The 17,929-nt window shown below is 52.6% G+C and overlaps 2 protein-coding genes across 3 annotated transcripts in view; one reads left to right on the forward strand and one right to left on the reverse strand.

Annotated features, from left to right (window-relative positions):
- Nucleotides 1–9,339, reverse strand: part of sf3b2 (splicing factor 3b, subunit 2) — a 41,588-nt gene extending 32,249 nt beyond the window's left edge. For both annotated transcript variants that reach the window (XM_060855614.1, XM_060855612.1), the window contains exons 1-4: nucleotides 9,182–9,339; nucleotides 4,999–5,045; nucleotides 3,068–3,145; nucleotides 1,368–1,589 (exon numbers count right to left, since the gene is read on the reverse strand). In XM_060855614.1, coding sequence (XP_060711597.1) covers nucleotides 1,368–1,589; nucleotides 3,068–3,145; nucleotides 4,999–5,045; nucleotides 9,182–9,281 — 447 coding nt within the window. In that variant the 5' untranslated portion in view covers nucleotides 9,282–9,339. The remainder of the gene's footprint in view (nucleotides 1–1,367; nucleotides 1,590–3,067; nucleotides 3,146–4,998; nucleotides 5,046–9,181) is intronic.
- Nucleotides 9,340–9,571: 232 nt separating this feature from the next.
- Nucleotides 9,572–17,929, forward strand: mrpl11 (mitochondrial ribosomal protein L11). Its single transcript, XM_060855608.1, has 6 exons — nucleotides 9,572–9,671; nucleotides 12,555–12,684; nucleotides 13,332–13,427; nucleotides 14,598–14,691; nucleotides 16,656–16,815; nucleotides 17,187–17,929. The coding sequence occupies exons 2-6, from the start codon at nucleotides 12,562–12,564 to the stop codon at nucleotides 17,275–17,277; spliced, it is 564 nt and encodes a 187-aa protein (XP_060711591.1). The 5' UTR covers nucleotides 9,572–9,671; nucleotides 12,555–12,561; the 3' UTR covers nucleotides 17,278–17,929.

The raw sequence follows: 17,929 nt of genomic DNA on the forward strand, positions 1-17,929 counted from the left end.
TCCACACCGACTGACAATGCCCACTCACACCTCCACACCGACTGGCAGAGCCCGCTCACACCTCCACACCGACTGGTAGTGCCCACTCACACCTCCACACCGACTGACAATGCCCACTCACACCTCCACACCGACAGGCAGAGCCAGCTCACACCTCCACCCCGACTGACAGTGCCCGCTCACACCTCCACACCGACTGACAGTGCCCGCTCACACCTCCACACCGACTGACAGTGCCCGCTCACACCTCCACACCGACTGACAGTGCCCACTCACACCTCCACACCGACACAGTGCCCACTCACACCTCCACACCGACTGACAATGCCCACTCACACCTCCACACCGACTGACAATGCCCACTCACACCTCCACACCGACAGGCAGAGCCAGCTCACACCTCCACCCCGACTGACAGTGCCCGCTCACACCACCACACCGACCGGCAGTGCCCACTCACACCTCCACACCGACTGGGAGAGCCCGCTCACACCAACTGGCAGTGCCCACTCACTGACTGGCAGTGCCCACTCACACCTCCACACCGACTGGCAGTGCCCACTCACACCGACACACCAACTGGCAGTGCCCACTCACAGACTGGCAGTGCCCACTCACACCAACACACCGACTGGCAGTGCCCACTCACACCAACTGGCAGTGCCCACTCACTCCTCCACACCGACTGGCAGTGCCCACTCACACCTCCACACCGACTGGCAGTGCCCACTCACACCTCCACACCGACTGGCAGTGCCCGCTCACACGGACACACCGACTGGCAGCGCCCACTCACACCTCCACACCAACTGGCAGTGCCCGCTCACACCGACACACTGACTGGCAGTGCCCACTCACTGACTGGCAGTGCCCGCTCACACCTCCACACCGACTGGCAGTGCCCGCTCACACCTCCACACCGACTGTCGGTGCCCGCTCACACCGACACACCGACTGGCAGTGCCCGCTCACACCGACTGACAGCGCCCGCTCACACCTCCACACCAACTGACAGCGCCCGCTCACACCTCCACACCAACTGACAGTGCCCGCTCACACCTCCACACCAACAGGCAGTGCCCACTCACACCTCCACACCAACAGGCAGTGCCCACTCACACCTTTACGCCGACAGGCAGTGCCCAGTCACACCTCCACGCCGACTGACAGTGCCCACTCACACCGTCACCCCGACAGGCAGAGCCCGCTCACACCTCCACACCAACTGACCGTGCCAACTCACACCTCCATCCCGACTGACAGTGCCCACTTACACCGCCACACCAACAGGCAGTGCCCACTCACACCTCCACACCGACTGACCGTGCCCAGTCACACCGCCACACCGACTGGCAGTGCCCACTCACCTGCTTTACCCGTTCCTCCTGTTGGATCAGGATGGCTGCCTGCTGCTGGGCAAGTTTGAGACGTTCCTCCTCGGACAGGGCAGATGGATCGACTGAGGGCATGTGGAGGCGGGGGCCCATTCCAGCTGGGACAACCCCCATGGGGAAAGCCATCTGCATTCCAGGGGGGTGGGGCATGCGGGACAGCCCCATTGTACGAGGGGGCAACTGCATCCCAGGCACCTGGCAGAAGGGGACAAAATGACAGGTTAGAGTTTCTTGTTGCCCCCTAGATAGATGGCAGCTATGGAAACATCCCATTTCCCATTGCCCCCTAGATAGATGGCAAATATGGAAACATCCCATTTCCCATTGCCCCCTAGAAAGATGGCAGCTATGGAAACTTCCCATTTCCCATTGCCCCCTAGAAAGATGGCAGCTATGGAAACATCCCATTTCCCATTGCCCCCTAGATAGATGGCAACTACGGAAACATCCCATTTCCCATTGCCCCCTAGATAGATGGCAGCTATGGAAACATCCCATTTCCCATTGCCCCCTAGATAGATGGCAGCTATGGAAACATCCCATTTCCCATTGCCCCCTAGAAAGATGGCAGCTATGGAAACATCCCATTTCCCATTGCCCCCTAGAAAGATGGCAGCTATGGAAACATCCCATTTCCCATTGCCCCCTAGAAAGATGGCAGCTACGGAAACATCCCATTTCCCATTGCCCCCTAGAAAGATGGCAGCTACGGAAACATCCCATTTCCCATTGCCCCCTAGAAAGATGGCAGCTATGGAAACATCCCATTTCCCATTGCCCCCTAGATAGATGGCAGCTACGGAAACATCCCATTTCCCATTGCCCCCTAGAAAGATGGCAGCTATGGAAACATCCCGTTTCCCATTGCCCCCTAGATAGATGGCAGCTATGGAAACATCCAGTTTCCCATTGCCCCCTAGAAAGATGGCAGCTACAGAAACGTCCCATTTCCCATTGCCCCCTAGAAAGATGGCAGCTATGGAAACATCCATTTCACATTGCCCCTAGAAAGATGGCTGCTACGGAAACGTCCCATTTCCCATTGCCCCCTAGAAAGATGGCAGCTATGCAAACATCCCATTTCCCATTAGAAAGATGGCAGCTATGGGAACATCCCATTTCCCATTGCCCCCTAGAAAGATGGCAGCTATGGAAACGTTCCATTTCCCATTGAAGGTTAGAATCCCTACAGTGCGGAAACAGGCTCTTCAGCCCAGCACTTCCACACTAACCCTCCAAAGAGTACACCCGCCAAACCCATTTCTCATACCTCTACATTTACTCCTGATTAATGCACGTAACTTACACATCCCTGAACACTATGGGCAATTTAGAAAGATGACAGCTGTGCAAACATCGCATTTACCACTGCCCCCTGGAAAGATGGCAAACATTATTCCAGGCTCATCACCAGGAGCCCTGAAGGCACTGCCCCATTTGGAAGTTTCCTACTGGAGGCTTGTGACATAAACAAAAGGTTGATGCAGCCTCCCTGCTTATCCAGCTAGTAGTCCGGTCTCAGACAGAGTGCCAGTGTGGGGTGAGACAAAGGCTGGCACCAAGAGCCAGTACTGGGCACCATCTCAGGAGTAGTAAAAGTTGCTTACCCCTACAACACACAGAGTCTGGGAAACACTGTCCCCAAGACCATCCCCTTCCACATTGCAGCTTACCTGCCCTGGCAAGGGTGGCATTTGGTGCCCCTTGTCCATGTCATCACCCCGGAGAGGTCGGGTCAGGACCACCGCATTCTGTAAAGGCAAGAGGCAGAAGGTGAGGCTGTTACGCACCTTGGAGTCAACAGCGTGACCCACCAAACTGAGCAAACCACCACCATGTACCAGGTAATCATCAAGAATCCTCAGTGGGGGAACATATACTGGAGCAGTATCCCCACACAAATGTTCAAAGTAGACCCTGACTGTATTCCTGAGGCTAGACACTGAAGAGAACCATTCACACTGGGACAGGATCACTCAGGGAACAAGTGCTGTCTACAAAACTCCCCCAGGAAGGCGATGGCCTAGTGATATTATCGCTGGACTGTTAATCCAGAGACCCAGACAATGTTCTGGAAACTGGGTTCAAACCCCACCGTGGCGGAATTTGAACTGAATCAAAATCTGGAATTAAAGAGTCCAGTAATAAACATGAATCCATTGCCAATTGCTGGAAAAACACGTCCAGCTTACGAGTGTCATTTAGGGAAGGAAACAGCCATCCTTACTTGGTCTGGTCCGCATGTGACTGGAGACCCACAGCAATGGGGTTGACTCTTTAACTGCTCCCTGGGCAATTAGGAATGGGCAATAAACACTGGCCCAGCCAGTGATGCCCTTATCCCATGAATGAATAAAAAAAAGCTCAAACCATCTTCAGACCAATTAATTAGGTTTGTCTGTATCTCAGATCAATAACCAAGGACATTCACAACAGGAAACAGCACTTGAACATTTTAAGAACAGGTGTAGTCGTTGATTTTGAAAATAATTGCATTAGATTAGAGAATAGTGAATTTAACAGCTGCCACAGGGATAAATAGTAGGGCACTTTAGAAGCTATCAGATAAATTGTGAAAGGGAGGTCAGGAGTGACTGATTCGTTAGAGTTTGTTAAAGCAGTAAGGTATGGCATGGCTAAAGGGAAATCTGCAAACATGGTGCAGCTAGATTTCTCAAAGGCACATAACAAGACATTTCAATGATTATTTCAATGGTATCGAGAGAAACATTTTAGGGGAGAAGATTGCCTGGCTAATAGGAAACAGAATGAAGATAAAGGGATTGCTTTCTGGTTGTCAAAGTGTAACACGTGGTGTGCCACAGGGGTCAGTGCGAGAACCTCAACTTCTTACACTTTATATAAAATGACTTCATGAAGGGACTGAATGGATGCTGACGACACCAAGATAGGAAGGAAAGCTGGATGAAGATTTGGAGAATCTGATAATGATGGAATAAAACACAGTTCAGCGTGGATTTGTCCACTTTGGCAGGAAGTATAGAAAAACAGCACATGATTTAAATGGAGAGAGGAGGGAGAAGGGGGAGAAGGGTAGGAGGGCAGAAAACCCCAGTGATGTAGAGGGATCCGGGTGTCCTAGTGGATGAGTCACAAAACATTAGTATGCTGGTGCAGCAAGTGATTAGGGAGAATTGAAGAATTAGGTGGCCTTTATTAGAAGGGGTAAGCATGTAAAAGTAGGAATGTTTTAGTGTCGCTATACAGGTGAAAATGTGTTGCTGGTTAAAGCACAGCAGGTTAGGCAGCATCCAAGGAACAGGAAATTTGACGTTTCGGGCATAAGCCCTTCTGATACAGGGCCGTCGCTATACAGGGCCTTGGTAAGCTCACATCTGGAGCACCGTGTGCAGCTTTGATCTTCTTAATTAAGGAATGAAATTAATGCATTAGACACGGTTCGATGCCAGAGCATTCACAACCCTTAGGGGAAGAGATTCACAATGTTCTGAGCGAAGCCAGTTGTCCTCCTGGAATCCTGTGACTGAGCTTCCCCTGCCAGGAAACAGAGTCTCTGAGCGCCTGTCGCTGGTGCAGGTGAAGAGGACTCTAACCAGGTGCTGGAAGAGGAGGCTACACTCACCTGTAAACTGTAGTTCTTTAGGCGCTCAATCAGCTCCTCCCGTACACCTTACAAAACACAAAACATACACAAGTATTACACAACTGAGAGGCTACAGCAGAGCAAGAAACTTGCCAGTACAACAGGTCCTTTACAGACAAAGTAGATGAATGTTTGACCTATCGGGGAGTGGAGGGCTGCGTGAAAGTGGAGTGGGCCTTGCAGCTGGCAAACATGATCGCATTGAGTGACAGGGAAGGACTGCAGGGTGATGAATGGTAACACACTTCATTTCCCTCCTCCCTATGTCATTATCTGTACAGCTGGACAGGGCCCTGGTGAGACCACACCTGGAGTACTGTGTGCAGTTCTGGTCTCCAAATTTGAGGAAAGACATTCTGGCTATTGAGGGAGTGCAGCGTAGGTTCACGAGGTCAATTCCTGGAATGGAGGGATTACCTTACACTGAAAGACTGAAGCGACTGGGCTTGTATAACCTTAAGTTTAGAAGACTGAGAGGGACATGATTGAGACGTATAAGATTATGAAAGGATTGGACACTCTGGCAGCAGGAAACATGTTTCCGCTGATGGGTGAGTGCCGAACCAGAGGTCACAGCTTAAAAATACGGGGTAGACCATTTAGGACAGAGATGAGGAGAAACTTCTTCACCCAGAGAGTGGTGGCTGTGTGGGATGCTCTGCCCCAGAGGGCAGTGAAGGCCCAGTCTCTGGATTCATTTAAGAAAGAGTTGGATAGAGCTCTCAAAGATAGTGGGATCAAGGGTTATGGAGATAAGGCAGGAACAGGATACTGATTGGGAATGATCAGCCATGATCACGTTGAATGGCGGTGCAGACTCGAAGGGCTGAATGGCCTACTCCTGCACCTATTGTCTATCTACACACCTCCAGCAAGGATCAGTCAGCTTAGAGCTACAGCTACCACAGGGAATGAGGAGCAGTCCATCTGCACTGCACAACAGCTCATACATCCCACCTGCCAGGACAGACCGCCCCTCCCCAACATTCACATCACAGCTCGAGAAGGATGGTGCTACAATACCCCGCACCACGCCCCCCCACGCCAAACCTGGAGTGTAGGATACACAAAACACAACAGTAAGGGAACACAGTCACAGGAATATACCATTTCTCAGCTATCCAGGCCTCTCACTGTTACCTATCTTCAGAGAGAGGGTAGGTAACAAGGTCAGAGTTCATTACTGAACAGAAAGTGTAACATGGACAGAATAGTCCACAGTATCAGGGCTTGTGTGAGGTGAGAGGGTTGAAGAGACCTTGATGACAGTGTTCCAGTGGAACCTGACGATAAAGGAACAGTGAAAGGAGGTGCTCAGTTAATGTTTCAGAGGGTGACCTCCGTCAGCAAGAACACAAACTGTCACGATCAGGGGTTCTGCTGTGTACTTCCAGGACAGGCAAGTGTTTTCAAATCTCTTTAAAGGATATGGAGCAGGTTGTTAAAAAATAAATCCCTCGCTAATGCCCATTATGGGAATGAAATCTGCCATCTTTACCAGGTCTGGCCTACATGTGACTCCACACTCTCAGCAATATGACTGGCTCTGAACCCACCCCCCCCTCTCTCAAATGGCCGAGAGACAGAGCCTGGAAGGGAGCTGACCTCCCTCTCCAAGAGAAGGTCACGGTGACCCTGCCAATGGTGCTTACAGCTCACAGTGAATTTTTAAAAACCCAAACACTCAGGAACTAAGGTTTGATTAATCGGGTTTGGGAAGTGTCCTGTTCTTCCAGGATTGCCACAGAGTTTTATATTTTATTTGAATTAATTCACAGGTCAGAAGTTACTGCCCTTATCCCTAGTTGCCCCTCGAGAAGGTGGTTGGGGGGGGGGGGGGGGGGGGCTGCCTTCTTGAACAGCTGCAGGGACACCCCACAACGCCTTTAGGGAGTGAATTTCAAGATTCTGACCCAGCGACACTGAAGGAACAGCGATATATTTCCAAGTCACATTGGTGAGTGGCTTGGAGGGGAACTTGCAGTGGGTACTGCTCACATGTATCTGCTGCCCTTGTCCTTCTAGATGGAAGCAGTTGTGGATTAGGGAAGTGCTGCCTAAGGAGCCTTGGTAGGTTGTTGACAAAGTGGAAGCAAGGACTCCTAGACGTAATGCTTCCCAACAACAAGCTAACATCTCAACCTAAAGACAAGTAGCACCAACAACTCGGCTGCATTCCCTTGGTACTAGTCCAAACAGGGATCACAAATTTAGTCCTAGAAAGGGTACCCAAATGTTATGATAAAGTCTGACCTCCCCGTACTCGCCAAGGACATTTTCCCGGTAAATGTCACGTCAGTAGCATCTCCCATCCGAAACAAAAACTCAGATTTTCACCACTGACAGACCATTCAGCCCTTTGAATCTGCTCTACCACTTAATATGATCATGACTGATCATCTAACTCCTGCCTTCTCTTTGATCCCCTTAGCCCCAAGAACATAATCTCCACCTGGAACAAAGCTTGAAATACTGAAGCAAAATAATATTTATAAAAGTAAAATGTTACATTGTTAGAATAGATTCCCTACAGTGTGGAAATGGCCACTTGCCCAACAAGCCCACACCGACCTTCCAAAGAGTAACCCACCCAGACCCATTCCCCTACCCGATATTTACCCCTGACTATTACACCTAACACTATGGGCAATTCACCTGTACACCTTTGGATTGTGGGAGGAAACCCATGCAGACACAGGGGGGAGAACGTGCAAACTCCACACAGACAGTTGCCCAAGGCTGGGATCGAACCCAGGTCCCTAGCGTTGGGAGGCAGCAGTGCTAACCACTGAGCCACCACGCCGCCCAATGTGACTGGCCTCAAAGCAAGACAGAAACTAACAGATGTTGGAGATCACAGCGGGTCAGGCAGCATCCATGGGGAGAGTTGATGAAATGTGGAGCTGGAAAGACGCAGCAGCAGAGAGGCAGGCAAGTCACTGATTCAGGTCGAGACCATATTCACCAGCTCTGAAGAGTCATCAAGACTTTAAACATTAGCTTGCTCTCTCTCCACAGATGCTGTCTGACCTGCTGTGATCTCCAACACTTGTTTTTTCCAGTAAAGATTCCAACATCTATGTGGTCCGATATGGTCTCAAAGCAACATTGCTGCCCCACAGAAAACATAGAAATTATTGATTAAAATCAAATCAGTAATAATAAGTAATAAAATTCCATCACAATATTTAATGATATGATTTGAGTATTATTTTTCCAAGCTCAGTTTGTTTATTATTTACTTTAGGACAGACTTTAAGAAACACTCATCAAATTGGGCTGGCACAGTGGTCAGCACGGGTGCCTCCCAGCGCCAGGGACCTAGGTTCGATCCCACCTTCGGGTGACTGTCTGTGTGGAGTTTGCACACCCTCCCTGTGTCTGCGTGGGTTTCCTCCGGGTGCTCTGATTTCCCCTCAGTCCAAAAATGTGCAGGTTAGGGTGGATTGGCCATGGGAAATTGTCCCATAGTGTCCAGGGATGTACAGATTAGGGTGGGTTGGCCATGGGAGATTGTCCCACAGTGCCCAGGGATGTGCAGGTTAGAGTGGGTTGGCCGTGGGGCATTGTGCCGTAGTGTTAGGTAAGGGGTAAATGTAGGGGTTTGGGTGGGTTGCGCTTCGGCGGGTCGGTGTGGACTTGTTGGGCCGAAGGGCCTGTTTCCACACTGTGAGTAATCTAATCTAAAACTTCCCATCTCACTATCATCAGGACCCAGCCACAAGAAAACCAAATTTCCGAAGGGGACACCAATTTATAGATGGTGCAGTTATTTAATTGAGTTGCATTTCTTTTTTCCCCATCAATCGGGATTGCTTTACTTGAGTTTTATTTATGAATTTAAGGGAAATCAAATGGAAATAAAATATTTTAATGATAAAACAGTGAAAATCTGAGAACATATAAGAGTTTTATTCATGAATTTAGGGGATTTAAATATTTAATGATAAAATAGTGAATGTTAAATGAATGTGACTTTTTTTTATGCCTAGGCCCGGGTTCATTGCTCCCTCCCTCCCTCCCTCACTCACTCAGGCCGCGGAGACGCCATCCCAGGAGCTCATGAGGAAGGGACAAGCTACACACTCGAGGCCGAGGCCGAGGCTTCAGGCGACGCTAGGCCCGAGCCCGGCTGAGCGGCGGATTCCGGTGAGGACTTTACCTTGCGTCGGGTAGCCGATCTCGTTGAGCTTGGCCTGCAGCTCCGGGATGCTCCAGCTGCCGAGCTCCGGCACTTCGACCCCAGGAGGAGCGTCCGCCATCTCGGTCTCGGAAATGGCGCCTCCTCCTCCTCCACCGCAACCCCCTCTCTCTCAACCAAACTCCACGGCGGGCGCCACTCACGCCCCGCCCAGCCCACACACCATTGGTTCAGAGTGGGACATGACGCGGCGCGCCGGGGTACGCCTAATTTCCTATTGGATTAAGTTACGTCAATCAAACAGCGGCGGGCGCGCAGCAAGTTCGGTTGTCTCTCCAGGCACCTGTCATTCACCGACAGCGGTACTGCGCCTGCGTGTCGCTGTGGGTCGCCCGGTGGATGCTGGGACTTGTAGTTCCTATTCCTCGCCTACAACCTGCATGGCGGCGCCCATGCTGCTGCTGACATCCTGTAGCAGTTTATTGTAAAGTTTTTAGGGTTTCTGTGGATTGTGAGTATCTGGGGAGGGGAACCTGGCAGGCTGCTTCTCTATTTTCATGGTTATTTGAGTACCCACTAAGTTCAGCCTCTGTATTGAGTCCAGAGATTAAGTTGTAATTGTATCTTTGCTTCCCTTTATGGCTCCTGGTTATAAACCTTTTCACTTTTAACCTGTTACTTTTCTTTCTGAGCTATTTAGTTTCTAGTTATAAAGATGTGTTTCTCTGTTTTAACCTGTTATCTGTCTTTCTGCCTCGCTCTAAGTGCCCTATGATCTGTATGACCTTGTTTACTACGATCTGCCTGTACTGCTCATAAAACAAATCTTTTCACTGTACTTTGGGACATGTAACTACAATAAATCAAATCTAAATCTGAATTATTTAGTCCTTAGCTTCTAGTTATAAGGATGGGTTTCTCTGTGTAATCTGTTATTTTTTTTTGTATTATTTAATCCTTAGTTATATAGATGTTTCTGTCTTCTCTCTCTCTCTCTGTATTTTTTGTAACCCTTAACTTCTGGCTATAAGGATGAGTTCTTATGAGTTTACAAGCTGATTAGGGGTTTAGATAGAGTTGACCATGAGAACCTTTTTCCACATATGGAGTCAGCTATTATGAGGGGGCATAGCTTTAAATTAAGGGGTGGTAGGTATAGGACAGATGTTAGGGGTAGATTCTTTACTCAGCGAGTCATGAGTTCATGGAATGCCCTGCCAGTAGCAGTAGTGGACTCTCCTTCTTTATGGGCATTTAAACGGGCATTGGAGGGCGTTTGTTAATCCTGTAGTCTTTAGTTATAATAAGACATTTCACAGAATTGTTTTGGTGCAGACGGAAGCAAATCACCCCTTTATGCCTGAACCAACTCTTCAATTGAACATCATTACCTTGTGCTGATCTCTTGCCTTTTCCCCATATCCTTGTACATTACCCGTAGCCATAATCCTGATGCCCGCTTGAATGCCTCTGTTGAGCCTGCCTCCACCACATTTCCAGGCAGTGTATTCCAAACCCTACTTACTCACTGTGTGAAGAAATTATTGTTTTTTTGTTAAGAAAACCCTTCCTTCCTTTTGATCATTTTAAATTGATGCCCTCTGTCACAGTGAGAGGAGCTGAGTAGGGATGTCTTGCTGCAGTTATCCAGCCCTTTGGTGAGGTATTGTATGCCGTTTTTGGTCTCCTAGTGTGAGGAAGCACATTGCTGCCATTGAGGGAGTCCAGTGAGAGTTCACCACACTGATTCCTGAGATGGCAGGACTGACGAATAAAGAAAGACTGGATCAACTGGGCATTTACTCACTGGAATTTAGAAAAATTGGGTATGGGATCTCATACAAACACGTAAAGTCCTAACGGGACTGGACAGGCTGGATACGGGAAGGATGTTCCCAATGTTGGGGAAGTCACAGTGTAAGAATAAGGGGTAAGCCATTCAGGACCGAGATGAGGAAGGATGTCTTCACTTGGAGCTGTGAACCTGTGGAATTCTCTCCCGCAGGAAGCTGTTGGGGCCAGTTCATTCATTAGATTCAAGAGGGAGCTGAATGTGGCCCTTGCAGCTAAAAGGATCAAGGGGTCTGGGGACTGGGTAGGAATGGGATACTCAGATTGCATGATCAGCCATGCTCATATTGAATGGTGGGACAGTTTGAAGGGACAAATGGCCTACTCCTGCTCCTACTTTCTGTTTCTTTAAGAGTGGGAACTGTTTCTCCCCATCTACTCTGTCCAGCCCACTCATGATTTCAAAACCTCAATCAGGTCTCCTCACAGCCACCTTCTCGCCAAGAGAATAGTCCCAATGTCTTCAATCTACCTTCTTAACTGACTTCTCTCATTTCAGTAAACATTCTTTCTCTGTCTTAATCTGTTATCTCAATCTCAGCATTCTTTAGGGTGAGAGGGGAAAGATATAACTGAGACCAAGGGGCAACGTTTTCACACAGAGGGTGGTGCGTGTATGGAATGCGCTGCCAGAGGATGTGGTGGAGGGTAGTACAATGACAACATTTAAGAGGCATTTGGATGGGTGTAGGAAGGGTTTGGAGGGATATGGGCCGGGTGCTGGCAGGTGGGACTACATTGGGTTGGGATATCTGGTCAGCGCGGACGGGTTGGACCGAAGGGTCTGTTTCCGTGCTGTACATCTCTATGGCTATGACTCTAATAGCGTACAATTATAAACAAGTATTTCTCTGTGATGACATGTTATTTCCATCACAGCCGAGGGAGAGGCTTTGTGGTGAACTGTTGCAGTGGGTATTCTATTCTTGGCTCCTGTAACCATTGTCCATTGTCTTTTTTTTCACAAAAGAACTGTCCCTGTAAACCTGGTCAGGCTGCCCCATTCTGGCCACAGTGCAGCCTCTGGTTGGGAGGTTTTGTTTGTAAAGGATCATGTTTAGCATGGGCTGGTTATCTGTTTGACTCACCCCTGTCCAAACCTCCCACTGTGTTCCCAGGCACTATTGCAATGCAGGAAGTGTGCCACCCAATCTGTACACAGCACGCTCACACAGACATCAGTGTGGCAATGCTGTATGAGCGCTGGGATAATACAGCCCCAGGGTCATACAGCATGGAAACAGACCTTTCAGTCCAACTTGTCCCTGCTGACCATGTTCTCAAACTAAACGAGTCCACCACACCCCATGGCTCCCCCGATCCACATCGCTTGATGCCTCCTCACAGAATCTAAGAGGTCAGTTTGGAAACATTTCCCCTGTTCGAACCCAGGCACCCTGCCTGAGTGCACTAAGATTTTCAGAGTATCTCATTTTGTCATCTCTGTACTGAAACGTTCCAGGATTTCCTCTGGGCTGGGCATTGGGTAAACTGTCTCCATCACTGTCCATTCACTCAGCCTTTCGCTTCTTCCTTTGTGCAGACTCAAAATGTCCAAACTCTCCCGAACCACCAGGGCAGTGAAGAAGGTCGAAGCTGGCAATATGATCAGAGCAATCCTCCGCTCGGGACAGGCAGCACCCGGACCCCCGCTTGGTCCCACCCTCGGTCAGGTACAGAGCCTCTGGTTAAACACAGTCCCCCACCCTCGGTCAGGTACAGAGTCTGTGGTTAATCACGTCCCCCCCCGCTTGCCCCCCCCTCGGTCAGGTACAGAGTCTGCAGGAGAAATGCAGCAGCAAACCCTTCCACAGCATATTCCCACACACAGCAATGTGAGGGTGAGCGGGTTCCCTCAGCACTGACCCTCCGACAGTGCCCGCTCCCTCAGCACTGACCCTCCGACAGTGCCCGCTCCCTCAGCACTGACCCTCCGACAGTGTGGCATTCCCTCAGCACTGACCCTCCGACAGTGCCTGCTCCCTCAGCACTGACCCTCTGACATTGCCTGCTCCCTCATCACTGACCCTCCAACAGTGCAGCACTCCCTCAGCACTGATCCTCTGACAGTGCCCGCTCCCTCAGCACTGACCCTCCGACAGTGCCCGCTCCCTCAGTACTGACCCTATGACAGCACTATGCTCCCTCAGCACTGACCCTCCGACAGTGCAGCACTCCCTCAGCACTGACCCTCCGACAGTACCTGCTCCCTCAGCACTGACCTACCTGTGGAATGAGCCCTTCCTGAATAATTGGGAGGGATTCCGTACTTGCCCCATCTTTACCCCCGAGCCAAGGTCTGCCCTTTTTCTCCCTGCAGAGGGGCATTCCAATCGGCCAGTTCTGTAAGGAATTCAACGAGAGGACGAAGGATATGAAGGAGGGAATTCCTCTGCCGGTCCGGATCCTCGTCAATGTAAGTTTCACGGGAATGTACCTGGGGCTGCGGGCACCTCTTTCCCAGAGTGTGGGGGCATCTGTTATTCCCCATCCCTACCTGCACCAGGAACTCTGTCCGAGGGCGGTTGACGGTTAATCACCTTGGGTTTGGAGTTACGTGTAGACCAGGCCGGGTAAGGAAGGCAGATTTCCCTCCTTAAAGGGGCATTACCGAACAGGCTGGGGGAGGGGGTTCCAGTCAGTGGTGGTCACTGTCCCCCCAGACCAGCTTCCGACTCCAAATACAAAAAAAACCCAGAGGAACTGCGGATGCTGGGAATCTGAGAGAGACGCACCTCCTGGAAGAACTCAGCAGGTCTGTCAGCGCCTGTGGAGAGGAGAGCAGAGTTTGTGGTCATTAACTCTGCTTTCTCTCCACAGATACTGCCAGACCTGCTGAGTTTCTCCGGCAATTTCAGCTTCTGATTGTGAAAACCTCCCAGTGGGAGTGCTGTCTCCACAGGGTCAGTGTGTGAGAGTGTCCCACTCCCCCCCAACCCTGCCCAGCTCCTCACCTCAGGGAGGTAATGACAGGCCTCCTTCCTGCCCTGATCTCCCGCTCTCCGGGACGGGGGTGGGGTCGGGGGTGGGGGGGTTGGTGAAGGTATTGACCCCCCCTCTCTCTCTGACTCTCCCTGGGGTGGGGGTGAGGGGGTATTGATCCCCGCTCTGACTCTCTCTGGGAGAGGGGGTGAGGGGTGTTTCTGTCCCCTGTGGGGGGGTGGAGGGTGTTGATCCCCGCTCTGACTCTCCCTGGGAGGGGGGTGGGGGGGAGTGAGGGGTGTTGATCCCCGCTCTGGCTCTCCCTGGGAGTGGGGAGTGGGGGGGGGGGGGGGGTGTTTCTGTCCCCTGTGGGGGGTGAGGGGTGTTGATCCCAGCTCTGACTCTCCCTGGGAGGAGGGGGTGGGGGGTGTTTCTGTCCCCTGTGGGGGGTGAGGGGTGTTGATCCCCGCTCTGGCTCTCCCTGGGAGGGGGGTGGGTGGGGGGGTGTTTCTGTCCCCTGTGGGGGGGTGAGGGGTGTTGATCCCCCCTCTGACCCTCCCTGTGAGGGGTGTGTGTGTGTGTGTGTGTGTGTGGGGGGAGGTTTGGGGGGTGGGGGGGGGGGGGGGCGGTATTGATCCCTGCTCTGACCCTCCCTGTGTTCTAGCCTGACCGGACCTACCAGCTGAAGATCAACCTGCCCACAACCTCCTACTTCCTGAAGGCAGCAGCTGGCATTGAGAAGGGAGCAGCCCGGGCAGGTCAGTGCCCATCAGGGTAGGGGGGTGGGGGGTGGGGGAGAGAGGGCGATCGCACTGAGGGACTCAGACTGGAGAGGGGGGAGAGCCAGGCTCAGGGGGGAATACACGGAATTAAACAGGGGAGGGAGAGGGAATGGACTGTGCAGGGTGTGGGGGGAGGGCTTGGTGAAGGGAATCGATTCGGGCACCTGAGCAGAGGCTACACATTAAACCCCCAAAGCCTCACCCCACTGCGAACCCCTTGAGTGGGTAACTGTCTCTCACACACCCGGGGGTAAAGGGCTAACAGAGAGCACTGATGACAGTAACACAGTCAATGTGCTCTCGATAGGTGTGTTCAATACACTGAGCTGGGAGGACCACTAACACCCAGCAATGTCCACCCACCATCGGCCAAGGGATGGCGAACAGAGCGGGATAGTGGGTGGATGGTGTCCAGGCCAGAGGGAGGTTTCTGCTGCTGCTGTCTAGGGGGTCAGTGTTTGCTGGTCTGGATGTGGTGTGCGCGGACAATTTCCACATTTGTAAATGAGACAACCCAGGGAGAAATTGCAAAGAGTGAGGGGTACGGTGAGGAATTTCCAGCAGGACACTGACGGGTCTGTTTCTGTGCTGTACCTCTCTGTGACACGTCGCTGGAGAAGGCAGATGAGATGTGAGAGAGCTGATGCTAGAAGGGAAATGAGGAGACCGTACAAACTGGAGGTAAAGGGGAGGGAGTGTGTCGCAGCAGCACAGGGAGCTGGGTGTCTGTGTGTGCGCTGATCACTGATGGAGACAGCAGCAGGCAGTGTCCTCACCTTCATTAACAAGAGGCCAATGCTGCAGGACTGGGGAGGTGATGCTGAACTGGTCCATGACCCAGGTTAGGTGTCAGCTGGAGGTGGGTGTCGTGTTGTGGACACCACGTTATCAGAAGGATGTGAGCACAGTCGGGAGGGAGAACAGGCGAGGTTTCTGATTGTGGGTCCAGGGGTGATACTGGGGCTGCTCCCCTGGGAGATTATTGGAATGATGAGGGAGCTGGGCCTGTGATAGGCAGAGTAAGGGGCTGGGGGCTTCTGGGATTGTGTCGATAACCCAGTCCGAGAGCAGCCTGCAGTGGATAGGGGAAACCATTCCGACTCGTTAAAGGATCCAAACAAGGAAAGAAATGTGATGTGCAAGAGAGGGAGACAGCGAGCGAGCGTGCGTGAGAGAGCGTTACAGCTCCCCCCCCCTCCCATTCTCTCTCTCTCTCTCTCAACACACACACACACACACTCCCCACACAAATCTCACACACACACACACACACACACACACACCAACCCCTCCCACACACACCTCCAGACACACTCGCCACAAGAATCCCTCTCACCACACATCCCCCCCCACACACACTCCCTCCCCCCCACACACGTGCACTACCCCCTCCACACACACACACACACCAATCTCCCCACACACACACTCCCCACACTCCCTCCCCCAAACCACACTCCATCCCCCCCCACACGCACTCCCTGCCTCCCACACGCACTCCCTCCCCCCCACACGCACTCCCTCCCCCCCCACACGCACTCCCTCCCCCCACACACACGCACTACCACCTCCACACACACACCAATCCCCCCACACACACACACACACTCCCCACACAAACCCTCTCCACACACCCACACCCCCCACACCCACACGCACACTCCCCACATGAACCCCCCACCCCGCGCACACAGTGAGCAGTGGGGGGATGGTGTACCCTCACTGGATGCTGTGGTCCAGTGCTGCCTTTGAGAGAGAAAGCGAGCGGGTGGTTATTAGGGTAGGAATGGGTGTACGGGTGAGGGGTCAGCGGGCAGCGATGTTGGTCTGGAGGCCTGTGATGGGCAGTGTAAGGGGCTGGGGACTTCTGGGATTGTGCAGGGACTTGGGTCTGGTCGCTGTGCTCTGACTGGGTCACACACCCCTCCCCTCCCCCCCAGGACATGAGGTGGCAGGCATGGTGACGCTGAAACATATCTACGAGATAGCCAAGGTGAAGTCGCAGGATGAGAGTTTCCAGCTGCAGGACATGTCGCTGGAGAACGTCTGCAAGACCCTGATTGGCTGTGCGAAATCCCTCGGGATCAAGGTGGTTCCAGAGTAAGTCAGCGCCCACCCCACGCGAGCGCCACTGTCCCTCTCCCGACGTGTGAGGGATAACACCGGCCTGGCATCGGGAATGATATTGGGATCCAGCTCTCGCTGCTTGCTACAGGCACAGCATCAGGCTGGGGTGTGATGCACTCCCTGGTCGATCAACCCCCCCCCCAGGGTGGGGGTGTGGTGGTCAGGCTCTCGTCCATCAGGAATGGGGATGGCGAGGGGGGCGGTGGGTGAGAGGATTTCCCTCCCCCCTCCCGCCCCCACACAGTCGCAGCTGGTGATGGGGCTGTTGGGATGGCGATGAGTATCTGCCCGTGTGTGAGGGTGTCCCTGCCTGACCTCCGACCTCTTCCCCCCTGACCCCACAGGCTGACAGCGGAGGATTACGCCCGTTTCCAGGAGCAGCTCAGAGCTGAGGCAGGCTCCCTCGAACCCACCAGCACCAAGAGGAAGGAATGACCGACCGACCGGGAGAGGGACGCGTCGTCATGCCAACGATACACAGAGGGAGCCGGGTCACTGCCTCACCCCCTCCCTGACGCACAAACACACCCTCTCCCCTACCCCCCCCAACCTGTCAGACAGCCTCTGAGGGTCACAGGGTCTGGGGGGGGGGGAAGAGGGTGGGGCGCGACTCAGTGTTCCAGAATCTTGGATCGGGGCAGGAGGTCTCAGGGTCTCAGTCTGGGATGAGGTGCGGTGGGGGATGGGAGTCTCAGGGTTTGGGCACCATCCAGGGGCAGGTGGGGTACCAGACTCTGGGACAGGGTGGGGGCGAGGGGTCACAGGGTCTGGAGTCTGGCTGGGGCTGGGGGTCCCCATGTCCTGGGGAGACTGGGTTGTGAGGCTCCACTGTCTGGCTGTGGTCTCAGGCACCCGGATTCATCCCGGGACGGGCTAGTCTCAGGTCTGGATTCCGGGAGAGGCTGGCTTTCGGGGGTCCACATTCAGGTGGGGGGTGTCCTGTTGTTGGGGGAGTTCCTGTCTATACCAGGTACCGTTCTCCCCTCTCCCCGAGTGTGTGTGCGTGTGCATGTGTGCGCGTGTGTGGGGTTGTGCGTGTGTGTGTGTGTGTGGGGGGGGGGGATGTCTGAATGCTTTTTATCCCACA

The sequence above is a fragment of the Hemiscyllium ocellatum genome, chromosome 46, assembly GCF_020745735.1.
Source record: "Hemiscyllium ocellatum isolate sHemOce1 chromosome 46, sHemOce1.pat.X.cur, whole genome shotgun sequence".
NCBI classification, from domain to species: Eukaryota; Metazoa; Chordata; class Chondrichthyes; order Orectolobiformes; family Hemiscylliidae; genus Hemiscyllium; species Hemiscyllium ocellatum.

What these genes read in the sequence shown, in the direction of transcription:
- mrpl11 (XM_060855608.1), top strand. Translation starts at nt 12,562, where the DNA reads ATGTCCAAACTCTCCCGAACCACCAGGGCAGTGAAGAAGGTCGAAGCT. An exon ending in CGGTCCGGATCCTCGTCAAT is followed by an intron (nt 13,428 to 14,597) that starts GTAAGTTTCACG and finishes CCTGTGTTCTAG; the next exon opens with CCTGACCGGACCTACCAGCT. An exon ending in GGGATCAAGGTGGTTCCAGA is followed by an intron (nt 16,816 to 17,186) that starts GTAAGTCAGCGC and finishes CTGACCCCACAG; the next exon opens with GCTGACAGCGGAGGATTACG.